Source organism: Hordeum vulgare, chromosome 2H (assembly GCF_904849725.1).
Source record: "Hordeum vulgare subsp. vulgare chromosome 2H, MorexV3_pseudomolecules_assembly, whole genome shotgun sequence".
Classification (NCBI taxonomy): domain Eukaryota; kingdom Viridiplantae; phylum Streptophyta; class Magnoliopsida; order Poales; family Poaceae; genus Hordeum; species Hordeum vulgare.
Genome location: NC_058519.1, coordinates 19285374 through 19309024, shown reverse-complemented (window position 1 = coordinate 19309024; position 23651 = coordinate 19285374). Strand labels below are relative to the sequence as shown.

Below are 23651 nucleotides of genomic sequence, written 5' to 3'. Positions count from 1 at the left end.
TTCGGGTTTGGGGGGCAGGCCGGCGAGGGCACAAACGACCCGAGTTTGCTCCACCGCTAGGTACGCATCGCCCGGACTTGTCCCTTCATCAGGATCCGGGCACGCATGTCAACCACTATCTTGTACGACACAACGTGATGGAAATCGCCCTTTGTGGTGTGTGCCTTTGCTCTGTCTCGGAGGGTACGTGGAGCTTCTATCTTAGCTTTGCTATCACAACTGGGACATCCAAAGCATCCATGGCCGTGCACATTGGCGGTGTTGACCTTGGAGTAGGAGTCTGATGTCGGGGGACAAGGACCCAATGCGAGGGTTGCTCGGATGCCACGACGTTGTCCTTGGGCGCATGCTTCACTATTGAAAAAATGGCTAGCCACAACTCTTATTCATGGCGCGTCATTTCTCACCAACGCCAACACTAATATTTTCAAATAGTGCTGTCGTTGAACAAATTTGAATGCCATAGCTATCAAATTAGTGATGTCCTTGCACATTAGCCCCGACGTTGCATATTAGGCCCATTAGGTCCACGCCAGCACTAACCTGTCTAATCCCCGCCGCATGCCCTAATCCCCACACTCTCGAGCCCCAACTCCCTCGTTCTCTTCTCGATCCCCGCCGCCGCCCCGTCCGACGCCTCCCGCCGCCGCCCACCCTGACGCCCGACGACGCCCGTCACCGCCCGCAAACCCTCCTTGCCGCCAAGGACCTTCGCGTCTCCTTGACTGGTATGTTGCTATCTCCGCTTCTTTTTGTTGTAGAACTTATGTCCCGTTTGGTAGCAAAGTATTTTCTAAGTATTTTAGGAATACTACAATTTTAAACTCAGCAACCGAGAAACGTGAATTCACGCATGACGCAAGGTTATTCTTTCTTAACCAGATGTGATTGCCTCGGTTTAGTACGATCTTCTGCTCGATGATTTGGATCTCCGTTAGGATCTTCACCTTGATTTTTCTTTAAAAAACAGGATCTTCACTGTGATTTGACTCAATGAAACATATCAAAGTTAGGCTGGTTCCTACTTCAGTATATGATTAAAAATCAGCATGGCAAGCTAGAGGAAGAAGTAGCGACTCCGTTGGTGAACTAGTCTACTACAGTTTGCATGCAACGGTCATTGGCTTAAAAAACATGTATGTTTGCAACAACTAACGACACACAATGGTAGTTTTTCAATACTTTGGTTTTTACAATACTTTGTTACCAAACACAACCTTAGTTCTTTTTTGTTGCACAAACTTAGTTCTTTTTTGTTGTAGAAACTTAGTTCTTTTTTGTAGAAACTTAGTTCTTTTTTGTTGTAGAAACTTTGTTCCGTTTTGTAGAAACTTAGTTTTTTCTTATAGAAACTTAGTTCTGTTTTGTAGAAACAAAGTGTTTGTACCTTCAGTGACCACTCGCCAGCTCTGGATCCGGAGCAGACACGCGCCTTGAGTCTCTCGCGGATGCATTGTTGTTGGAAATATGCCCTAGAGGCAATAATAAAATGGTTATTATCATATTTTCTTGTTCATGATAATCGTCTATTGTTCATGCTATAATTGTATTAACAGGAAACAATAATACATGTGTGAATAAATAGATCATAATGTGTCCCTAGCAAGCCTCTAGTTGGCTAGCTCGTTGATCAATAGATGATCATGGTTTCCTGATCATGGACATTGGATGTCATTGATAATGGGATCACATCATTAAGAGAATGATGTGATGGACAAGACCCAATCCTAAGCATAGCACTAGATCGTGTTGTTCGTATGCTAAAGCTTTTCTAATGTCAAGTATATTTTCCTTCGACCATGAGATTGTGCAACTCCCCGATACCGTAGGAGTGCTTTTGGTGTATCAAATGTCACAACGTAACTGGGTGACTATAAAGGTGCACTACGGGTATCTCCGAAAGTGTCTATTGGTTGGCACGAATCAAGATCGGAATTTGTCACTCCGTGTGACGGAGAGGTATCTTTGGGCCCACTCGGTAGAACATCATCATAATGAGCTCAATGTGACTAAGGAGTTAGTCACGGGATGATGTGCTACGGAACGAGTAAAGAGACTTACCGGTAACGAGATTGAACAAGGTATAGGGATACCGACGATCGAATCTCGGGCAAGTTCTATACCGACAGACAAAGGGAATTGTATACGGGATTGATTGTATCCTTCACATCGTGGTTCATCCGATGAGATCATCGTGGAACATGTGGGAGCCACCATGGGTATCCAGACCCAGCTGATGGTTATTGGTCGGAGAGGTGTCTCGGTCATGTCTGCATGCCTCCCGAACGCGTAGGGTCTACACACTTAAGGTTCGATGACACTAGGGCTATAGGGAATTATTATACGAGGTTACCGAAGGTTGTTCGGAGTGCCGGATGAGATTCCGGACATCATGACGAGCTCCGGAATGGTTCGGAGGTAGAGATTGATATATAGGATTGATGGGTTTGGACGCCGGAAATGTTCCGGGCACCACCGACAACGTGTCGGGACCATCGGAAGGGTTCCAGAGGCCCACCGGGAGGGGTCACCAGCCCCGGAAGGCTACATGGGCCAAGTGTGAGAGGGAACCAGCCCCTGGTTGGGCTGGTGCGCCCCCACACCCTGCCCATGGCGCCAAGAGAGGGAAGCGGGGGGGGGGGGGGACCCTAAGTCAGGTGGGCCTTAGGCCCACCAGGGGGTGCGCCACCCCCTCCTCCCCTCCCGACCATCGCCCTGGCCTCCCATCTAGGGCTGCAACACCCCTTAGGGGTGGGAACCCTAAGGGGGGCGCCACCCTCCCCTTCCCCCTATATATAGTGGGGGTTTTGGCCATTGGAGACACGAAATTTCATCTCTCTCTCGGCGCAGCCCTGCTTCTCTTCTTCCTCGTCTCCCACGGTGCTTGGCGAAGCCCTGCCGGTAGACCTCGTCGCTCCATCGCCACCACGCCGTTGTGCTGCAGGAGCTCTTCCCCAACCTCTCCCTCCTCCTTGCTGGATCAAGGTGCGGGAGACGTCACCGGGCTGCACGTGTGTTGAACGCGGAGGTGCCGTGGTTCGGCACTAGATCGGAATCACACCGCGACCTGAATCGCAGCGAGTACGACTCCATCAACCGCGTTCTAGCAACGCTTTCGCTTAGCGATCTTCAAAGGTATGAAGATGCTCTCACCCCTCTCTCGTTGCTGGTTTCTCCAAAGTAAGATCTGAATATGGCGTAGGAAAATTTTGAATTTTGCTGCGTTACCCGACAGTGGCATCCGAGCTAGGTTTTCTATGCGTAGATTCTTTGTACGAGTAGAACACAAAAAGGTTGTGGGCGCTGATTTTGTCAGTTGCTTTCCGCTACTAGTCTTATTCTTTTCCGACGGTATTGTGGGATGAAGCGGCCCGGACCGACCTTACACGTACGCTTACGTGAGACAGGTTCCACCGGCTAACATGCACCAGGTGCATAAGGTGGCTAGCGGGTGTCTGTCTCTCCCACTCTAGTCGGATTGGATTTGATGAAAAAAATCCTTACGAAGGGTAAATAGCTTTGGCATATCGTCGTTGTGGATGTCACGTAGGTAAGAAGGCGTTCTTGCTAGAAACCCAAATCAGCCACGTAAAACTTGCAACAACAATTAGAGGACGTCTAACTTGTTTTTGCAGGGTTTGACATGTGATGTGATATGGTCAAAGGATGTGATGTTACATGTGTGATGTATGAGATGATCATGTTCTTGTAAAAGGATTCACGACTTGCGTGTCGATGAGTATGACAACCGGCAGGAGCCATAGGAGTTGTCTTAATTTATTGTATGAGATGCAACGCCATGTGTTTACTACTTTTACTTCATTGCTAATGGTTAGCTGTAGTAGTAGTAGTAGTTGGCGTGACGACTTCACGGAGACACGATGATGGAGATCATGGTGTCACACCGGTGACGATGATGATCATGCGATGCCCGAAGATGGAGATCGAAGGAGCAAAGATGATAATGGCCATATCATGTCACTATATGATTGCATGTGATGTTTATCATGTTTTTCATCTTATTGCTTAGAACGACGGTAGCATAATAAGATGACCCCTCATAAAATTTCAAGAACGTATTCCCCTAAGTGTGCACCGTTGCGAAGGATCGTTGTCTCGAAGCACCACGTGATGATCGGGTGTGCTAGATTCTAACGTTCGCATACAACGAGTGTAAGCCAGATTTACACATGCGAAACACTTAGGTTGACTCGACGAGCTTAGCATGTACAGACATGGCCTAGAATACGAGAGACCGAAAGGTCGAACATGATTCGTATGGTTGAATATGATCTGCATGAAGTTTCTCACCATCGACGACTAGTCCGTCTCACGTGATGATCGAACATGGGTTAGTCGACATGGATCATGTATCACTTAGATGACTATAGGGATGTCGATTTAAGTGGGAGTTCATACTTAATTTGATTTTATGAACTTAATTATCTTGAACTTAGTCTAAAAGTTGTCTTTACAAATATTGTAGATCCAATGGCCAACGCACCTGTCAATCTCAATTTCAACACGTTCCTAGAGAAAAACAAGCTGAAAGATGATGGTAGCAACTATGCGGACTGGGTCCGCAACTTGAAGCTCATCCTCATTGCATCCAAGAAGGCTTATGTCCTTGATGCGCCGCTAGGTGACCCCCCTGTTCCCGCGGCAACCCAAGATGTTCAGAACGTTTGACAAGCGCGGAGTGATGACTACTCTCTGGTTAGGTGTGGTATGCTATACAGTTTAGAACCGGGGCACCAAAGACGTTTTGAGCAACACGGAGCATATGAGATGTTCCAGGAGCTGAAGCTAGTTTTTCAAGCTCATGCCCAGATCGAGAGATATGAAGTCTCCGATAAGTTCTTTAGCTGCAAGATGGAGGAGAACAGTTCTGTTAGTGAGCATATTCTCAGAATGTCTGGGTTGCACGGTCGTCTGACTCAGCTTGGAGTCGAACTTCCGGATGATGTTGTAATTGACAGAATCCTCCAGTCTCTCCCACCAAGCTACAAGGGTTTTGTGCTGAACTACAACATGCAAGGGATGGAGAAGACCATTCCCGAGTTGTACTCGATGCTGAAATCTGTAGAAGTAGAAGTCAAGAAAGAGCAGCAAGTGTTGATGGTCAATAGGTCCACCAGTTTGAAGAAAGGCAAGGGTAAGAAGAACTTCAAGAAAGACGACAAAGCCGTTGCCGCGCCCGGTAAGCCAGATGCCGGGAAGAAGAAAAAGAATGGACCCAAGCCTGAGACTGAGTGCTTCTATTGCAAGGGAAAAGGTCACTGGAAGCAGAACTGCCCCAAGTACTTAGCGGATAAGAAGGCCGACAATGTCAAAGGTATATGTGATATACATGTTATTGATGTGTACCTTACCATCGCTCGTAGTAGCTCCTGGGTATTTTATACCGGTGGTGTTGCTCACATTTGTAACTCAAAGCAGGAACTGCGGAATAAACATAGGCTGGCTAAGGACGAGGTGACGATGCGCGTCGGGAATGACTCCAAGGTCGATGTGATCGCCGTCGGCACGCTGCCTCTACATATACCTTCGGGATTAGTTTTAAACCTTAATAATTGTTATTTATTTCCAGCTTTGAGCATGAACATTGTATCAGGGTCTTGCTTACTGCGAGATGGCTACTCATTTCAGTCAGAGAATAATGGTTGTTCTATTTATATGAGTGATATGTTTTATGGTCATGCTCCGCTGGTGAATGGTTTATTCTTGATGAATCTCGATCGTGATGTTACACATATTCATAGTGTGAATACCAAAAGATGTAAAGTTGATAATGATAGTCCCACATACTTGTGGCACTGTCGCCTTGGTCATATCGGTGTTAAGCGCATGAAGAAACTCCATACTGATGGACTGTTAGAGTCTCTTGACTTTGAATCATTTGACACATGCGAGCCGTGCCTCATGGGCAAGATGACTAAGACTCCATTCTCAGGAATAATGGAGTGAGCAACCGACTTATTAGAAATAATACATACTGATGTGTGTGGTCCAATGAACGTTGAAGCTCGCGGTGGCTATCGTTATGTTCTCACTCTCACCGATGATTTGAGTAGGTATGGGTATATCTACTTGATGAAGCACAAATCTGAAACGTTTGAAAAGTTTAAGGAATTTTAGAGTGAGGTTGAGAATCAACGTGACAGAAAAATAAAGTGTCTACGATCTGATCGTGGAGGAGAATATTTGAGTCACGAGTTTGGCACACACCTAATGAAATGTGGAATTGTTTCACAACTGATGCCGCCTGGCACACCACAACGTAACGGAGTGTCTCAACATCGTAATCGCACTTTATTAGATATGGTACGATCTATGATGTCTCTTACCAACTTACCACTATCATTTTGGGGATACGCATTGAAAACTGCAGCATTCACTTTAAATAGGGCACCGTCTAAATCGTTGAGACGACACCGTAGGAATTATGGTTTGGCAAGAAACCTAAGATGTCGTTTCTAAAAGTTTGGGGATGCGATGCTTATGTGAAGAAAACTTCAACCAGAAAAGGTCGAACCCAAAGCGGAGAAATGTGTATTCATAGGATACCCTAAGGAAACTATTGGGTATACCTTCTATCTTAGATCCGAAGGTAAAATCTTTGTTGCCAAGAACGGATCCTTTCTGGAGAAAGAGTTTCTCTCGAAAGAAGTAAGTGAGAGGAAAGTAGAACTTGATGAGGTAATTGTACCCCCTCTCGAACCGGAGAGTAGCGCAACGCGGGAAAATGTTCCTGTGGCGCCTACACCAACTGAAGAAGAAGTTAATGATAATGATCATGAAGCTTCGGATCAAGTTGCTACTGAACCACGAAGGTCCACAAGGGTACGTTCCGCACCAGAGTGGTACGACAACCCTGTGATGGAAATCATGTTGTTAAACAACGGTGAACCTTCGAACTATGAAGAAGCAATGGCGGGCCTGAATTCCAACGAATGGCTTGAGGCCATGAAATCCGAGATAGGATCCATGTATGAGAACAAAGTATGGACTTTGGTGGACTTGCCCGATGATCGGCGAGCCATAGAAAATAAATGGATCTTCAAGAAGAAGACTGACGCAAACGGCAATGTGACCGTTTATAAAGCTCGACTTGTCGCAAAGGGTTTTCGACAAATTCAAGGAGTTGACTACAATGAGACTTTCTCTCCCATAGCGAAGCTGAAGTCAGACCGAATCATGTTAGCAATTGCCGCTTTTCATGATTATGAAATTTGGCAAATGGACGTCAAAACAGCGTTCCTTAACGGGTATCTTAAGGAAGAGTTGTATATGATGCAACCGGAAGGTTTTGTCGATCCTAAGAGTGCTAACAAGGTATGCAAGCTCCAACGCTCCATCTATGGGCTAGTACAAGCATCTCGGAGTTGGAACATTCGCTTTAATGAGGTGATTAAAGCGTTTGGGTTCATACAGGTTTATGGAGAAGCCTGTGTGTACAAGAAAGTGAGTGGGAGCTCTGTAGCTTTTCTCATTATATATGTGGATGGCATATTATTGATGGGAAATAATATAGAGTTATTGGAGAGCATAAAGGCCTACTTGAATAAGAGTTTTTCAATGAAGGACCTTGGAGAAGCTGCATACATATTAGGCATCAAGATCTATAGAGATAGATCGAGACGCCTCATAGGTCTTTCACAAAGTACATACCTTGACAAGATATTGAAGAAGTTCAATATGGAAAACTTGAAGAAGGGGTTCTTGCCAGTTTTGTAAGGTAAGAGATTGAGTAAGACTCAGTCACCGACCACGACAGCAGATAGAGAGAAGATGAGTACTGTCCCCTACGCTTCAGCCGTGGGCTCTCTAATGTATGTCATGCTGCGTACCAGATCTGATATAAACCTTGCCATAAGTTTGGTAGGGAGGTACCAAAGTGATCCTGGTATGGAACACTGGATAGCGGTCAAGAATATCCTTAAGTATCTGAAAAGGACTAAGGATATGTTTCTCGTTTATGGAGGTGACAAAGAGCTCGTCGTAAAGGGTTACACCGATGCTAGTTTCGACACATATCCGGATGACTCTAAGACACAAACCGGATACGTGTATGTTTTGAATGGCGGGGCAGTGAGCTGGTGCAGCAGCAAGCAAAACGTCGTGGCAACATCTACATGTGAAGCGGAGTACATAGCTGCTTCGAAAGCGGCTCGTGAAGGGATCTGGATGAAGGAGTTCATCACCGACCTTGAAGTGGTTCCAAGCGCGTGAGGTATGATGATGCTCTTCTGTGATAACACTGGAGCCATTGCCATAGCCAAGGAGCCCAGATTTCACCAGAAGACCAAGCACATCCAACGCCGCTACAACTCCATCCAGGACCAGGTCCACAGAGGAGTCATAGATATTTGTAAAGTACACACGGATCTGAATATTGTAGATCCGTTGACTAAACCTCTTCCACGAGTAAAACATGATCAACACCACAATGCTATGGGTGTTCGATTCATCACAATGTAACTAGATTATTGACTCTAGTGCAAGTGGGAGACTTTTGGAAATATGCGCTAGAGGCAATAATAAAATGGTTATTATCATATTTCCTTGTTCATGATAATCGTCTATTGTTCATGCTATAATTGTATTAACAGGAAACAGTAATACATGTGTGAATAAATAGATCACAATGTGTCCCTAGCAAGCCTCTAGTTGGCTAGCTCGTTGATCAATAGATGATCATGGTTTCCTGATCATGGACATTGGATGTCATTGATAATGGGATCACATCATTAGGAGAATGATGTGATGGACAAGATCCAATCCTAAGCATAGCACTAGATCGTGTTGTTCGTATGCTAAAGCTTTTCTAATGTCAAGTATCTTTTCCTTCGACCGTGAGATTGTGCAACTCCCGGATACCGTAGGAGTGCTTTGGGTGTATCAAACGTCACAACGTAACTGGGTGACTATAAAGGTGCACTACGGGTATCTCCGAAAGTGTCTGTTGGGTTGGCACGAATCGAGATCGGGATTTGTCACTCCGTGTGACGGAGAGGTATCTCTGGGCCCACTTGGTAGAACATCATCATAATGAGCTCAATGTGACTAAGGAGTTAGTCACGGGATGATGTGCTACGAAACGAGTAAAGAGACTTACCGGTAATGAGATTGAACAAGGTATAGGGATATCGACGATCGAATCTCGGGCAAGTTCTATACCGACAAACAAAGGGAATTGTATACGTGATTGATTGAATCCTTGACATCGTGGTTCACCCGATGAGATCATCGTAGAACATGCGGGAGCCACCATGGGTATCCAGACCCCGCTAATGGTTATTGGCCGGAGAGGTGTCTCGGTCATGTGTGCATGCCTCCCGAACCCGTAGGGTCTACACACTTAAGGTTCGATGACGCTAGGGTTATAGGGAATTGTTATACGAGGTTACTGAAGGTTGTTCAGAGTCCCGGATGAGATCTCGAACATCACGAGGAGCTCCGGAATGGTCTGGAGGTAAAGATTGATATATAGGATGGATGGGTTTGAACGCCGGAAATGTTTCGGGCACCACCGGCAACGTGCCGGGACCACCGGAAGGGTTCCGGAGGCCCACCAGGAGGGGCCACCAGCCCCGGAAGGCTATGTGGGCCAAGTGTGAGAGGGAACCAGCCCCCGGGTGGGCTGGTGCGCCCCCCACACCCAGCCCAAGGCGCCAAGAGAGGGAAGGGGGGACCCTAAGTCAGGTGGTCCTTAGGCCCACCAGGGGGTGCGCCACCCCCTCCTCCCCTCCTGGCCGCCGCCCTGGCCTCCCATCTAGGAAACCCTAAGGGGGGCGCCACCCTCCCCTTCCCCCTATATATAGTGGGGGTTTTGGCCATTGGAGACATGAAATTTCATCTCTCTCTCGGTGCAGCCATGCTTCTCTTCTTCCTCGTCTCCCACGGTGCTTGGCGAAGCCATGCCGGGAGACCTCGTCGCTCCATCGTCACCACGCCGTCGTGCTGCCGGAGCTCTTCCCCTACCTCTCCCTCCTCCTTGCTGGATCAAGGTGCGGGAGACGTCACCAGGCTGCACGTGTGTTGAACGCGGAGGTGCCGTGGTTCGGCACTAGATCGAAATCACACCGCGATCTGAATCGCAGCGAGAACGACTCCATCAACCGCGTTCTAGCAACGCTTCCACTTAGCGATCTTCAAAGGTATGAAGATGCTCTCACCCCTCTCTCGTTGCTGGTCTCTTCATAGGAAGATCTGAATATGGCGTAGGAAAATTTTGAATTTTGCTGCGTTACCCGACAATTGTCACTGCTGAATCCAAGCCCCACTCGCTCATACACCATGGATGTGCGTGCGAGGGCACGTCTAGCCCACTCCCCCCTCGAGGCGCGCCCGCTACTTTACACGTTGTGAACTTTTGACAATGGATTCAAGCTGGAGCCGCTCCAAAGTCGGAGTTTGGGTATCCTCCTGAGACCGGCAGAGAGCTAGCCGGACATCCATCTCTTCCTTGTCCGAGAAGGAGACAGATCTGGAGTTGCCAAAATTAGATTCGCTTAGATTCGCTGCCTGCCACACTGGAAATGACCAAATATCACCGGAGAGGAGTTGCATCACACAGACTGGAAGTGTAGTCCAGTAAAAAATAGCTAGGGTTTGGTCTGGGTGCAGATAGGGACGCAATATCCGTGGGCTCGGGGTGGACCGGTGTGACATGGTGGGCGCACCGGAGTGTCCGTGAGAGTATTCTTCATATTCACCTCATATATGCGATGGGTATGATGAGTGTCACACAACCCGGGAGTATGGGCTAAATTTCAGGCTTTAGATTGAGTGGTGTTTTTCGATAAGATCCGCCTGGACGTTTGGGGGAAAGTGGGGTGTCCAGTTGTAGTTATAGATGCTCTAACACTGTCTGTTTCTACATAGTGACATCGACATGTCCCCGGCCGTGAACGAACGTACGTCCATGTCTGTGTGTACAAAATCACTGTCTTTATCCAGGGTTTGGTGGTGCTACATAAAGTTGAAGTGTAGTGTAGGTGCACCTTCTCCAACGGGGATCTCTCAACACACTCCGATAGTGGCAAGTAGCAACCACCCTCACCAACAAAGCGTCCTCCTCACCAGCCACCTGACCGGCGACCTAAGACCCCATTACATATGACCTCTCCTCTACCCAACACCAGCTCGATCGATCTCACTCTCGCATCACCGATCATGAGCTACCTCCTCTCCTACATCTCCAAGATGCTCTGCATCAAGACACCGTCGTCGGAGGAGGCCAAGCACCCGGCGGCCGGCGAGGAGTGCTGCGTCTGCCTGTCGAGGATCCGCGCCGGCGAGGCCACGCGGCGGCTGCCGTGCGAGCACTCCTTCCACCGGGACTGCGTCGACCGGTGGCTCGCGCTCTGCAAGCGGACGTGCCCGCTCTGCCGGGTGTACGTCGCCGACGGCAACGGCAGGCAAGCCGCGGCCAAGCACGCCGGCGAGGGGGCCCTGGCCGACGACCTCGTGATCTGGTTCTCCACCATGCTCGTCCCAGGATTCTGAGACAGAGATCAACGATGATGTTTCTATCTTGCTCTTCGCACCTCCTCGTGTTTTCTCCTTTGAAATGAATGATGACGGCGCATGGCACATGTAGCTAGGGTTGTAGGTAGCAAACGTTTTCAACCATGATGGGTTCTTGCAAGTTTTGTATTTGACGTTTATCCCTCTACGAAAGTGGGTGTAAATAAGAAGCACGATCGACCTTCGACTGACCTTAATTTTCGATACATATGCATGCTATACATGCATACTTAATACTCACTGCATGGAAGATATTGGCAAAATATTTGAAACTGTGCTTCTCGCTGTAAAGCTCAACGCCGCGAGCCCGCGACTAACGCGTTATGTTTGGAGATAAAGAAACAAAACTTTTGCACGTTCTTAATTCTTAGTCCCGCCTTTTGGAGCACAAAAAATATTAGCTAGCGGTGGTTGGGACATGAGCAATTAATTCGACCATACTTCAATCTTTCTGACATTCATGAAAGAATTCATTTTTCATATTGAATACTTAAGTTAACACCAAGGAAAAAGAGACGGGTCGAAGTTGGAGTACATAGTTGTGTTAGCAAGAGAGGATAAAAAAGAAGCGAAAAATATATCTTCCGTTCCTCAACTTTTTTGATAGTTTAGAAGTGGCCCTTCAACTTAAAAACTAGCAAAAGCTTGTGCCTCAATTGTCGAACTTGGATATTTTTTTGTCCCTCGCATTGCTTTGGGTGGTTTTATGCTGGCCTGGCCACGATTATCTGGTGAGGTGGACAATGAGGTGGCGAGGTCAGTGGTCAAAACCATTTCAGCGACCCGAGGAACAAAAAATACCCGGGTTCAATAAATGGGGGATTAGTTTTTGCTGGTTTTACAATTAAGGGGCCATTTCTAGCATATAAGAAAAACCAAGGGACGAAAAACATACTATTCTCTATCTTATTTTTTTTTTAAACGGGGGCAAAAGATCTGCATCATCCATTAAATTAGAGAAGAATAGAGTTTTACAACTGCCACAACAATTACGACACGACAATCACTCGCGACCGACCATAAGCCCTAATTTCTTAGCACCAGTCGTCACCCAAAGATTAGCCTCATCGACGACGTTTTTGAGGAGGAGTGGCGGTGGCATGCTCTTGTGTCGGAACAACCATGATACCAGATCATCCGGGAGACGAGCATGGTTAGGAAGGCCATAGCCTTCCTATAGGGATTTGTCATATTAGTTCTCTTATCTCACCATTGACGGACAGATTCTTCGAGGTGCGATTGAGTAGTGTCTATGTACGCCAGCCCAAACCTTTGAATGACCAATCGCCAGAGCTACAGAGTGAAGCGGCACTTGGCAAAGAGGTGAATGCCCGTCTCTTGCCCTCTCTTGCAAAGTGGACAGAGTCCATAGTTCGACCAACTACGTTTTTCCAAACGGTCAGCGGTTCAGATCCGGTTTTGCAATGCCAACCATGCAAAGAATTTGACCTTTGCGGTGCCCATGCTTTTCAGACCACGGTATCCATGGTTGAGAGACTCATCCCAAGGAATTGTACGTTGTACCCAGAAGCTGCCGAGTAATTCCCATCAACGGAGTGTTCCCAGACAATGTCATCATCGACATTGCGACAAGCTGAAAGTCATGAACCAACATCCAAAGGGTGAAGATCTCCTGGATATGGTCACCGGTGATGTCCACGCATTCCCATTAAGTGCGTCCTTCACTTTTCAATTCTTTCTTGTTGAGGCTTCATGGATTGGAGGTATAATATCTTTGAGCTTGCAACCAAGTAGCCACGGAGAGTCCTAGAAGGGCGTTCGATCCTCATTATCTATCTTAATTAATAGACGAGGCAAGATTTGCCTTCCTTTAAGAGAAGACACACACATGCACCCAAGTACCCCGAGTATTCCACCTAAAAACACCCTTGCCTAAAAAAAACGAAAACCACCCCAAGTGTTCTGAACTCCTCCAGCTCCTAACTCCATCATCTCCATAACTGATTTTGACCCGAACGAATGGGCTCCAAGAAGCTAACTTCTGAGAAGCTAGCCAGGGTGCAGTGCAACAACGAGGCGCCCGGTCGGCCCAGCTTCACCAAAACGTAAAGTTAAGAGTTCCCTTAATTTACAGCGATCTTTCACCGCCAAGCATACCAAATCACTAATTAGCGAGTACTTCTTTCAAAGATCATTTTAATCCTTACATTGCGACAAATGACGCACTGCATGCGTGCCATTTGTCGTAACCTAGGTGTTTTCCTTTTTTTCGTAGATTCGTTTGTTCAAAATGTTTAACCTCCTAAACTGCGCGTCTAAATCTCAAGCCGTTTTCATCATTGAATTTCTTACGTCGAGATCTTCAAAACTAGATCCCATGTTGATAAGTTTTGAATAACTTTTTTTTCATGAAAAAATCCGGACCAAAAAACCATGCCTCCCATGACAAAAAAAACAGAAAAAACGTTTTTTCCCTTTCCGAGAGGCAGTGCCTCTCGCGAAGGCAAAACCATGCCTCTCACGGAAAGAAAGTCGTGCCTCTCTCGAAAAAACATACTTTTCCCTTTCCGAAAGGCACGGACGTGTGTGTCACAAAGGCAAAACTGTGCCTCTTGTAAAAAAACAGAAAACACTTTTTTCCCTTTCCGAAAGGCACGGCCGTGCCTCTCGCGGAAGCAAAATTGTGTCTTTTATAAAAAAAGTAGAGAACATGTTTTTTCCCTTTCCGAGAGGCGTGGCCGTGGCTCTCTCGGAAGCAAAACCGTGTCTCTCGTAAAAAAACAGAAAACACGTTTTTTTCGTTTTCGAGAGGCACGGCCGTGTGGGCGCGACCGAGCAGACCCTGCAAAACGCTTTTGCGAGCCGGCGTGGGCGGCAGCCGAGCAGACCCCGCAAAACGGACCCGTATAAAACGGCATGGGAAGTTTGTCCAAATTCAAATTCAAATCCAGGCATGCAGGTACGGGTCCGTTTTGCGGGGTCTGCTCGGCCGCCGTCCACGCCGGCCCGCAAAATCTGTTATTTCCGTTACATTTTCAGACATAAAAACACATTTAGTTGTTTCTTTATTTTCTTCAAATGCATTGAATACATCATAATTCACCAAATCTTTGCTCAAACAACAAGATCAAAGAAAACAAGAACCACAATTAGACATTTTAGAAGATATCCAACTTGCATAACTGCTCCCACTAGTTGGATCAACATCTTCTTCATGTATTCATTGTTGATCTGGGGGTTCTTCATCTTGGATTCTTCATTCTTCGGCTTTGATTCTAAAGTATTAGACGTTGCTTCCCCTCTAATTTCTTTATTACACATGCAACTGCATCGTTAGGCTCAATTATACTAAGGAGTGCACAAACATCTATTAAGTTTCTTTCTATCAATAGATCGGTGTATTCTTCTTTCCAATACCAAAATGAGCATCAACCTTCCTACACAGATGAACACCTCAATAAGCTATCGTAATTTAACCAAATAAGTTGACAAAGCCGAAGAGGAAGAAGAGCATACCCCCATCGTTTTTGCATTTGAAGAATACCCATCCGAGGTGCTGCCGTGTGCTGGATGTGAGCTGCAGCACTGTATCTAGGCAGTCGTCACACTGTATGAGCGGCATCGGCAAGCTGGCGAGCCGCTGCGCGACCACCGAGCCCGGGCGATGGCCGGAAGAGTCCTTGCCGGCAAACCGACGCCGAAGACTTAGGATGAACCAATACCTGCATGCGGCGCTAGCGCTTTGCCGGGGCTGTGCGGGGTGCTCCCCGACCAATCCATGGCTTTGGCGCAGATGCCGGTGGACGGAAAAGCCAAATCCGGTGGTCGCGACAAAACAACCGCCAATCTGTAGCTTTTCGGTGAGCCAAGGCACGAGGGCGTGGGGAGGTCGATCTAGGGCCTGCAGCGGCCCACCGGCGTGATCCCGACGGCTGGTGTGGCCGGAATCGAAGGCGGCGCCCGCCGGCGGTGGGTGAGGGAAAAGCACGGGTGAAATGTCCCACCAACCAACCACTTCTAGATATATACAGGGCACCGACGGGGGAGGGGGGGTGGAACTTGCAGTTTTGCGGGTTGAGGTGCCATTTTGCCGCGCCCCGCAAATTTTTTTACGGTCGGACGTGGTTGCGGGGTATGGTCTAGCAGCTTTTTCCGTTCCGACCTATATTTTTTACGGGTTCGGTCTTTTTACATGGTGTGTTAGAGATGCTTTTATGAAGATTTATCGTTCCTCCCAATAAATACAAGCCTACTTAGTATATGGACACAAGTAAAGAGAAACAAACGAAGAATAGAAGTTGTTTGTCCTATGGCACTCATCAAGAGCGGTACAATGACGAGGATCATGCACACCATGGTGGTTGCTTGCCTGGTTATGGGGATGATGTCTTGCACCTTGCCATCCTACCATGCACGCACTGCTGTGTAGCAACACGTCAACACGTCTGTTTATTTTGATCCACATTTTCCGAATTATCTAATTGAGTAGCATATCAAAAATATTTCTTCCTCATCTATGTGTAGGTATTGCTGACTCAAAGACGCGGTGCATGGCCAGAGACCCCTGTGCTGAAACAGAATGTAATGCTCTATGTTCGAGTACCGGAATACGTCGCCATATTTCATTTTGTGATTTGTCTGGAAAACGTTGTTGTTGCGGTTTTATGAGCTTAGGAAATACTTCCCCGTCTCAAAATAAGTGACGTAAAATTTATAGTATGATATAAATTTTGTACTAAAATAGTGACATTTATTTAAAATAAAGGAAATACAAGTAAGTAATTTGATGCACGCGCATCAATTTTTATCTTTATGTCTGCCTCGTGTGAGCTCTTGTTCGTTGTGATTGGTCCACCAAATAATTTTCTTTTTGCGGGACACCAAATGTATTGGAGGATATATTTCTACCATATTTGATGTTTTGTTAGTTTCCAATTTCAACTCTGACACCAAAGTTCAAAATTTATATAGGACTGCCAATCTACAATGCCACCGACTCACAGTTGAGTTGTTTCGAATTGAAGTTTTAACCGGTGATTAAAATGTGTTACATTTGGTTCATACCTAATAACAATACAATTTAGTGCTGAGATTGTCACTATTCTTTATCCAGAAGACACTGGCGACGGTCGTCTTTGTTAGCAAAATTTGTTGAGCTTGGTTTGTGGCAACTTTTATCGATCTATGATTTGACATAGTATTTCTTGAAAGGACTAAATCTATTATACAACTTTATCAGAAGTACAAAGCATCTCAAACATAATGAAAATTACATCGAGATTCGAGACCATCAAATGACTACTACTGTCGTCAGAACAAATCGAGGATACGCCACTGAAAAAGCGCCGCCATCCGCCCGAGCGTCGCACCTACAAAGACTAAAAAACCTTAATCTAAAATACTAACCGGTGCAGAGGCACCCGTATTCTACTTCCCGCCACCGGCCACCAGAGCGACAGGCAGAGGGGAGACAAATCCATGACTCGTCATTGAAGTCTGGCGGGGAAGTTTGCCCTAAGTGTCTAGGATTAGGAAAGGAAACAAGAGGAAGTCCCTATGATTTGAAATATTGTAAGTTTGATTGTTATGGTGGTATAACTCTGTCAACTAAGACGAAATATTGGAATGTTTTCATCCTACTGAACTATCTAGAGGTCCCTTTTTATGCCAAAATATGGTATAATCTGAAGCATCATGGTTCATTCTTGTGTGGTCTTGTATCTAGAGCTAATACGCTCTGCAGTACACAAACTTGGAGCGCATGCTGCAGTTTGACGCAAAAACTTCCAAAGTGTAACAATGAGGTACAAAAACATGGAACAATGTGGCAAAAAGTCACCCACCAATTACCATGTGGTGTTTGGCAGCCACGTCGGTGTGTCGGCGGAGTTGGCGACCCACTTTTGCGTGAATGAACCCGCGGTACTTGGCCCTCATTTTGCGATCTCGTCCTCTTAGTCGTCACTCCTGGTTGTTTAAGACCCAACAATGCTACATCGACGAACAATTACGGAGCTTTACCGAGTGAGTTTCAGCTAACAAATGATGATTGGATTAAGAGGAGTGAGGAGCCCCACCCACCTGAAAATTAGGGAGGCATGTTTAGTTGGTTAGGAAGGAGCCTGCAGATACAGATGTATGTAAGACTCCCTATGTCTAGCATTTTTTGGTTTAAGACCCTTTAGGTGGGAACACACATCTCCTTTCCGACTCCCCCAAATCATTAAGAGCATCTCTAATAGCGGCTGTAAAAAACGCGCGCGGGAAATGTGGGTTTTAACGCGCGTGGAGCGGTCTCGCACGCTCCAGCAGACGCGGGAAATTCCGATGCGCGGGAAAAGATTGTGCGCACGCGCGAAAAAGCGGCCCTACGCATGCCAGCTTTGGCATGTGGCGTTCGGCGCAGTTTATAAATTTAGCGCCTTCTCACGCACCCTCCCATCGCTTTATGCCTCGCAACACGCCCTCCCACAGCTCTCTTCGCCGCACTTTCTTGTCTTTGCTTGTCCCGTTGCCGCCGCGCTACCAGGGAAGCTCGGGCTACCACGGCATCCGCGCGCGTCCCTCTGGCACCTTTTATGTCGAGATCCGCTCTGGCGACATGCGCCTCGGCCTTGACACGTTTGATACCGCCGATGAGGCTACCCGTGCGTACGACGCGACTGCGTGGCGCCCCGGCCGCCTCGTAGGGACATGAATTTCCCCGAAGTGATGACGAGGGAGTGGGCGCATCGGCTCGCGCCTCCCCCGTGGGTTGTCATCGGAGAGAATGCGTGCCTCCCCCGTGGGTTGTCATCGGAGAGAACCGTTGCCAGAACCGAAGGCGAGCGTCGCCTCAGCATTGATGAGATGGACGAACATGTCATGGCGGCGTGGCATCGACAGTTCCCGCGGGACGTCCTTGATGAGCGCACATTCTTCGCTCAAAGGCGGGCAGAAAGGAGGACGGAGCGAGCCGCCTATCGTGAGGACAAGCCACACTCCTCGGCATGGAGCTCAAGGGAGCGTCAACTTAGAACTCCGACGATGAACGGTGGGCTGACGCCTTCATCACGACGGAGGAGTCGGACACCGGCGCGTCGGAGGAAGACAAGGAGTAGTTTTTATCTTTTTTGTTATGTATGTTTTTATCTATGATGAACTATTGACTAGGAGTAGTTTTTATCTATGAACTACCTATACTATCTTTTTATCGTTTTTTATATATGTCTGTCATCTTGTTTTTTGCGTAGAATGTGTATCGCACGCTTTAAATTTTAACGCTTGCGTTGAAGCGGCTCACGCGTATTTTTTTCAACGGGCGTTGTAGCCAGCGCTCCGTGGCGTGTAAAAAGTTATTAATTTCACGCTGTAAACTTATTTTAACATGTCGGGCGACTGCGCACCCGTTGGAGATGCTCTAAGTCCCCAAATCTCTTGGCAGCTCTTCGCACATGTGGTCACCTCACCTCGTATCTGCCCATGGCATGCCAACCGCTAGCTCTCCCCGGTCCGGCTGGTGGCCCCATTGCCCAACGATTTCCCCCATGCATTGCCTGACTATCGCGACGAGGTGACGCTGCTCGTCTCAGGTACGTATGAGCATGAGCGTTGGGTCTTCCACGGGGACAAAGTAAGTCATTGGCGCCAATCTATTTTATTCTTGTTTTGGTTGGTGGCCATAATTTGTACCGTATAGCTAATTACGTGATGTGGTTATAAAAGTACAGCATGTCTGTAACTTCTGGCATTGGGAGCTGGAGTACGTGCTGCATTGTTGGTTTACCACAAATACCTCATAGGTAATGATAAAATGTTGAATAGATGAGTGCTGTGTTAGTGTTTGGCAGAGGGATGATGTTTGTTATGAAGATATATATGTGTTGTTGTTGGTTTAGTGTTATTTGTAATCATATCCTTTATGATGCTGAAGAAATGATTTCATCACCGTCGTTTAGTGAGTCATAACAGAAGAAAAAAATGAATGAGAAAAGAAAAACCAAAAAATAGAAACAAATGAAAACCATAAAGAAAAACACATAAACAGAACAAAGGGAAAAAAAATACGTGTGGAACCTTTCCAAAATGGCGGAAGTTCGCATGAACCGACACTCGAAACCTTTCAAAATCGCTTCGCTGGCCAACCTACCCTTTGTTTGGGCTACAGATTTTTAAGAATCGCTTTGGATGTGGATTTTGGGAATCAGCTGCAGCTACAGATTCCTAAGAATCAGAATCCAACTGTTTGTTGTCATGATTTTGGATATCTGTAGAAATTTTGAGAGATGTGAAATGCCTATAATGACCATGGCGCTAGAGGTCACTCTTTGTCAGGGGCAGAGCAGCTGGAGCTTAAAGGTTGGGCGGAGGATCCTGGGAGGCGGGACAACTGGAGCTCGAGCTCGGGCGCTGGGTGAAGGATGCTTGCCGGAGGTAGGGGAGGGGCCGAGGCACGCGGATCCATCCTTTGGGCACCAGCAGGAGCAACACAGGTGGATCCGCTCGGGATGGAGAAGAGGTCGGGGTGGAGAAGAACGAGAGGGACAGGGGGCTCGGGATGGAGAAGAGGTCGCGGTGGCAGTTATGTCGTAATTTTGACTGAAAATAGGGGCAAGTGCTCAAAACGAATCGTTTTCTTTTGTAGGAAGCTGCAGAATCTATGGAATCATCAAAATCGCTGCTTCTGGCTTTGCTTGCGTGCTAGTTCATTTTTAGAATTAGATTCTAGGAAGCTAGATAAGAATTTGATGTGTTTGTTTCAGAATTCTGATTTTAGAAGGCCTAGAATCTGAGAATCAGAAGCTGCAGCCCGAACAAAGGCCACCTAAGATGGCATGGCAGCGGCGCTTAGAGGCGAGACAAAGTTATGTCTCGCATTAAGCGTTTTGTGAATTAAGTACCATTTCTTAGCTCTCCCGCGCTTGTTTGCGACCTCAAATACTCCAAGTACACCGGCTCAAGTAAACAAAGACAAGGTGTCAGGCCCGATGGGTAAGGTATGGCAGCCGTCATACCTTAATTCCGGACAAAACAAATTTATACATACATATCTATAAGTCGATATGTTGTCTCGTTAGAGTGCATCTATAAAACGATGAAAGAAAGAGGCCCACCCCACTCGTACATTTTTCTTTCCATTCGCTCGTCGGATCAAATCCTAGTCACTTCAGTTAACTCACCTCCACTTCACTCCGTCACCCGATCTCACCTCCAGCGATCTCCAGCCTTCCCCGGCATGGCGGGCAACGGATTTGACTCCGACTAGTCCGGATGCGTCGACTGAGGTGTCATTCCGTGCGGGTTGCGGATGCAATGGCCGTCCGTATTGCACTCCTTTGCTCTTGCGATTATAGTGCCCGGCCGACAACAAAATCTTTCCGGTGCGACTTCATAACTTTAGACCTCCGATAATCTTCAGCACACTCCGTCACACATTTTTTCTTTTCGTCCTTCGCCTCTGGTCAGGCCTATTGAAAGCCCACATGCTCATGTCGGCTAGACAACATAGAGCTATGTCACGCTTATTGTGAGACGTATCTCCGACTAGCCTCTGGCGTCAGGCTAATGGGTAGTTCTTATACTGTAGAGCTACTATGTGAGGTTTTTTTCCTTGTGTTTATTTTTTGGTTTTCATCGTTTGCATCGGCTATCTATGTTTTAGTCTCTTTTTCCATTTTTTTCTTCGGGTTTCTTTTTTCCTTCATTTTCATCAGTTTTCTCTGGTTTCTTCAGCTTTTGTTGAACACTTGTGCACTTTTTTTCATATACATTGTACACTTTTCGTATACATAAGAAACATTTTTTATATATGGTTTCAAAATATAGAAATATACTTTTTGATGACTATTTTTCATACCCATCATACATTTTAATAATACTTTATTACCATTTTTCAAATATATTTTCTGGTGTCCACCTTTTTTCATACACATTATAAATTTTCCATATGTGTTAAAACCATATTTTTATACACTTATAGAAAAATTCAAATACAAGTTCTGAAAAAAAGTGTGACCTTTTTAAATATCTTTCAAGTCAATGGTGGTCATTTTTTAAAGGACAGAAAACTTTTTTAAACAACAAAAAATATTTTAAAAGTTGTGTAAATATTTTTCTAAATGCATCAACAATCATGTGGAACGTGTGATTTTGTTAAAAATAATTTTTGTACACTCATTTCTATGAAAGCACATACACACACTCTATCATTATGGGAATTTCGGAGAGACTGAGCCTGCATATCATCTTTTTGAAATGCGGTCTCTTAGGTACCGATCTCATTAAAAACTGTCGGAAAGAGTTGCCCGGTTAATAATCGGAAAACCGGGCTAAAACCGTAACAATGCGTCCGCCACAACAAGGCACACATGGCGACCTGGCAACCTACACAAGAACGCACACACGCCGCCAAGGGGGAAGAGCTCTGTCGAGGTTGTGCTCTGGCGTCATCGTCATCACGCCTCCGCGAGGGCGACTCTGACTTCACCATCGACGACCACCGATGTAGCCTCCACCGCACACGAGCGTAGAGCCATGCGTCAGACAACGCCAAACAGTCCACCACACGCACCGGCGACCAGGCTACTTCGACTCAGCCGACGAGCATTGTAGGATAAAAAGCATTGGACCTGCGCCGAGCAAGCGTCAGAACGGACCACCCGTCTTCACGTCATCGTCGCCGCAAGGTTCCTCCTCAAACAGCTCCGACTTCAGAAGACAAGAGAGGCACGGCGACCCCTCGAACAGGCCGGATGAGACCGATTACCAGAGCCTAACAACAAATCCTACTCCGCTTGAAGGGGCCATCGTTGCCACACAAGAAGCCACACAGATCATCCACATTGTCGTACGAGCCCCATCCTACCGCAATGTCGCGAGCGTTTAGCCCCTGGAGAGTGCAAACGAGATCCAAAGCTCTTCAAGATGACGCCTCCAAGGAGGAAGCGACGATACCGACACCGTCATCCGACCCAACCGGACCTAAGGTTTTCACCCGAAGAACTGGATCCGAGGATGTGTAGAATGAGAACTCCTCAACGGTGCCTCCAAGGAGGTGAGACGACATCCACGGACACCGACACCGTCGGCCGGCAAATTTTTGTCCGGCAAGCTTTCGCCCAGAGCACCTCCCAACACCACAATCCCACGCACAACACCTCCGCTAGCACGCACGCCTCCCACCAATCCATCACGCCAGAGCCGCCAACGCATGGGTGGCCAGATTGGCCGGAACACGGGCCACCACCCCACGCCGCTAGGGCCGCCGCTGCAGGCCAGTCCCGCCCGCACACCACCAGATCCGGGCAAGAGGGCCCTGGATCCGCCGCCCCCCGTCGGAGAAGAGCTCCAGACCGCCGTCGCCGAGCTCGCATCCCCCGGCGCCAGGACCGCGGCTGCAGGCCAACCCCCCGTACACCACAAGATCTTGGCTCGAGGGCCTCGGATCCGCTGCCTCCGCCAGAGGTTTGGAGCTCCAGACCGTCCATGCCGAACTCGCGAAGACCACGCACCGGTGCCGCACGAGCCGGCGGCGAGACGTCCGCCCCGTGGAGAAGAAGCCGACGGCGGCGAGGGAGGGAGATGGCGGAGGAAGTGCTGCATGTGGTGTGTTTGGCCGCCGCCCGTGTCGCTCGTGCGGAGCGACGCGGGGGCCGGGAGAGCTCTGCATCTGGTATCTGACTGAAAATAGAAGGCATATCATCTTAAGACCTCATCGAGTGTAAGCATATTGCCAGAAATCTTAAAATAAATTCAGAACTAATACAAGCAGCATGACTTACCTTGATGAGTTGAAGATACCATTGTTTCTCTAACCATTCAACCACACGTTAGTTTGCCTTGATGAGTTGAAGATACCACTGTTTGTCTAACCATTCAACCACATGTTAGTTTGCCTTCTTCTCGGCACAGTTTTTAAGTTGATGTAAGGTACACCTGAACGTCTGTTGCGCTGACCCTTATTTCCCATGCTGTAGGCAAGCACGAAGTACAGCTTGCAATAAGAAGACATATCCCGGAACCTCCCAATTCCCGGATAGGGCGATGGAGACCGAGTAAATACGCAGAGGGCCCATTACCGGAGAGGGGTTCTCTTTATGTTTTTTTTTCTTTAATTTTATTTTCGTTTTTGCTTTTTTGTTTCTAAAGAAATACAAAACAATATTCAGGAATATTTAAAA

The 23651-nt window shown here is 47.2% G+C and overlaps 1 protein-coding gene across 1 annotated transcript; it reads left to right on the top strand.

Moving 5' to 3' along the window:
* The first annotated feature begins 11030 nt into the window (after positions 1-11030).
* On the top strand, positions 11031-11723 carry LOC123429271 (RING-H2 finger protein ATL64-like). The gene has a single exon (XM_045113326.1). The coding sequence runs from the start codon at positions 11122-11124 to the stop codon at positions 11509-11511; it is 390 nt and encodes a 129-aa protein (XP_044969261.1). The 5' UTR covers positions 11031-11121; the 3' UTR covers positions 11512-11723.
* Positions 11724-23651: the final 11928 nt, after the last annotated feature.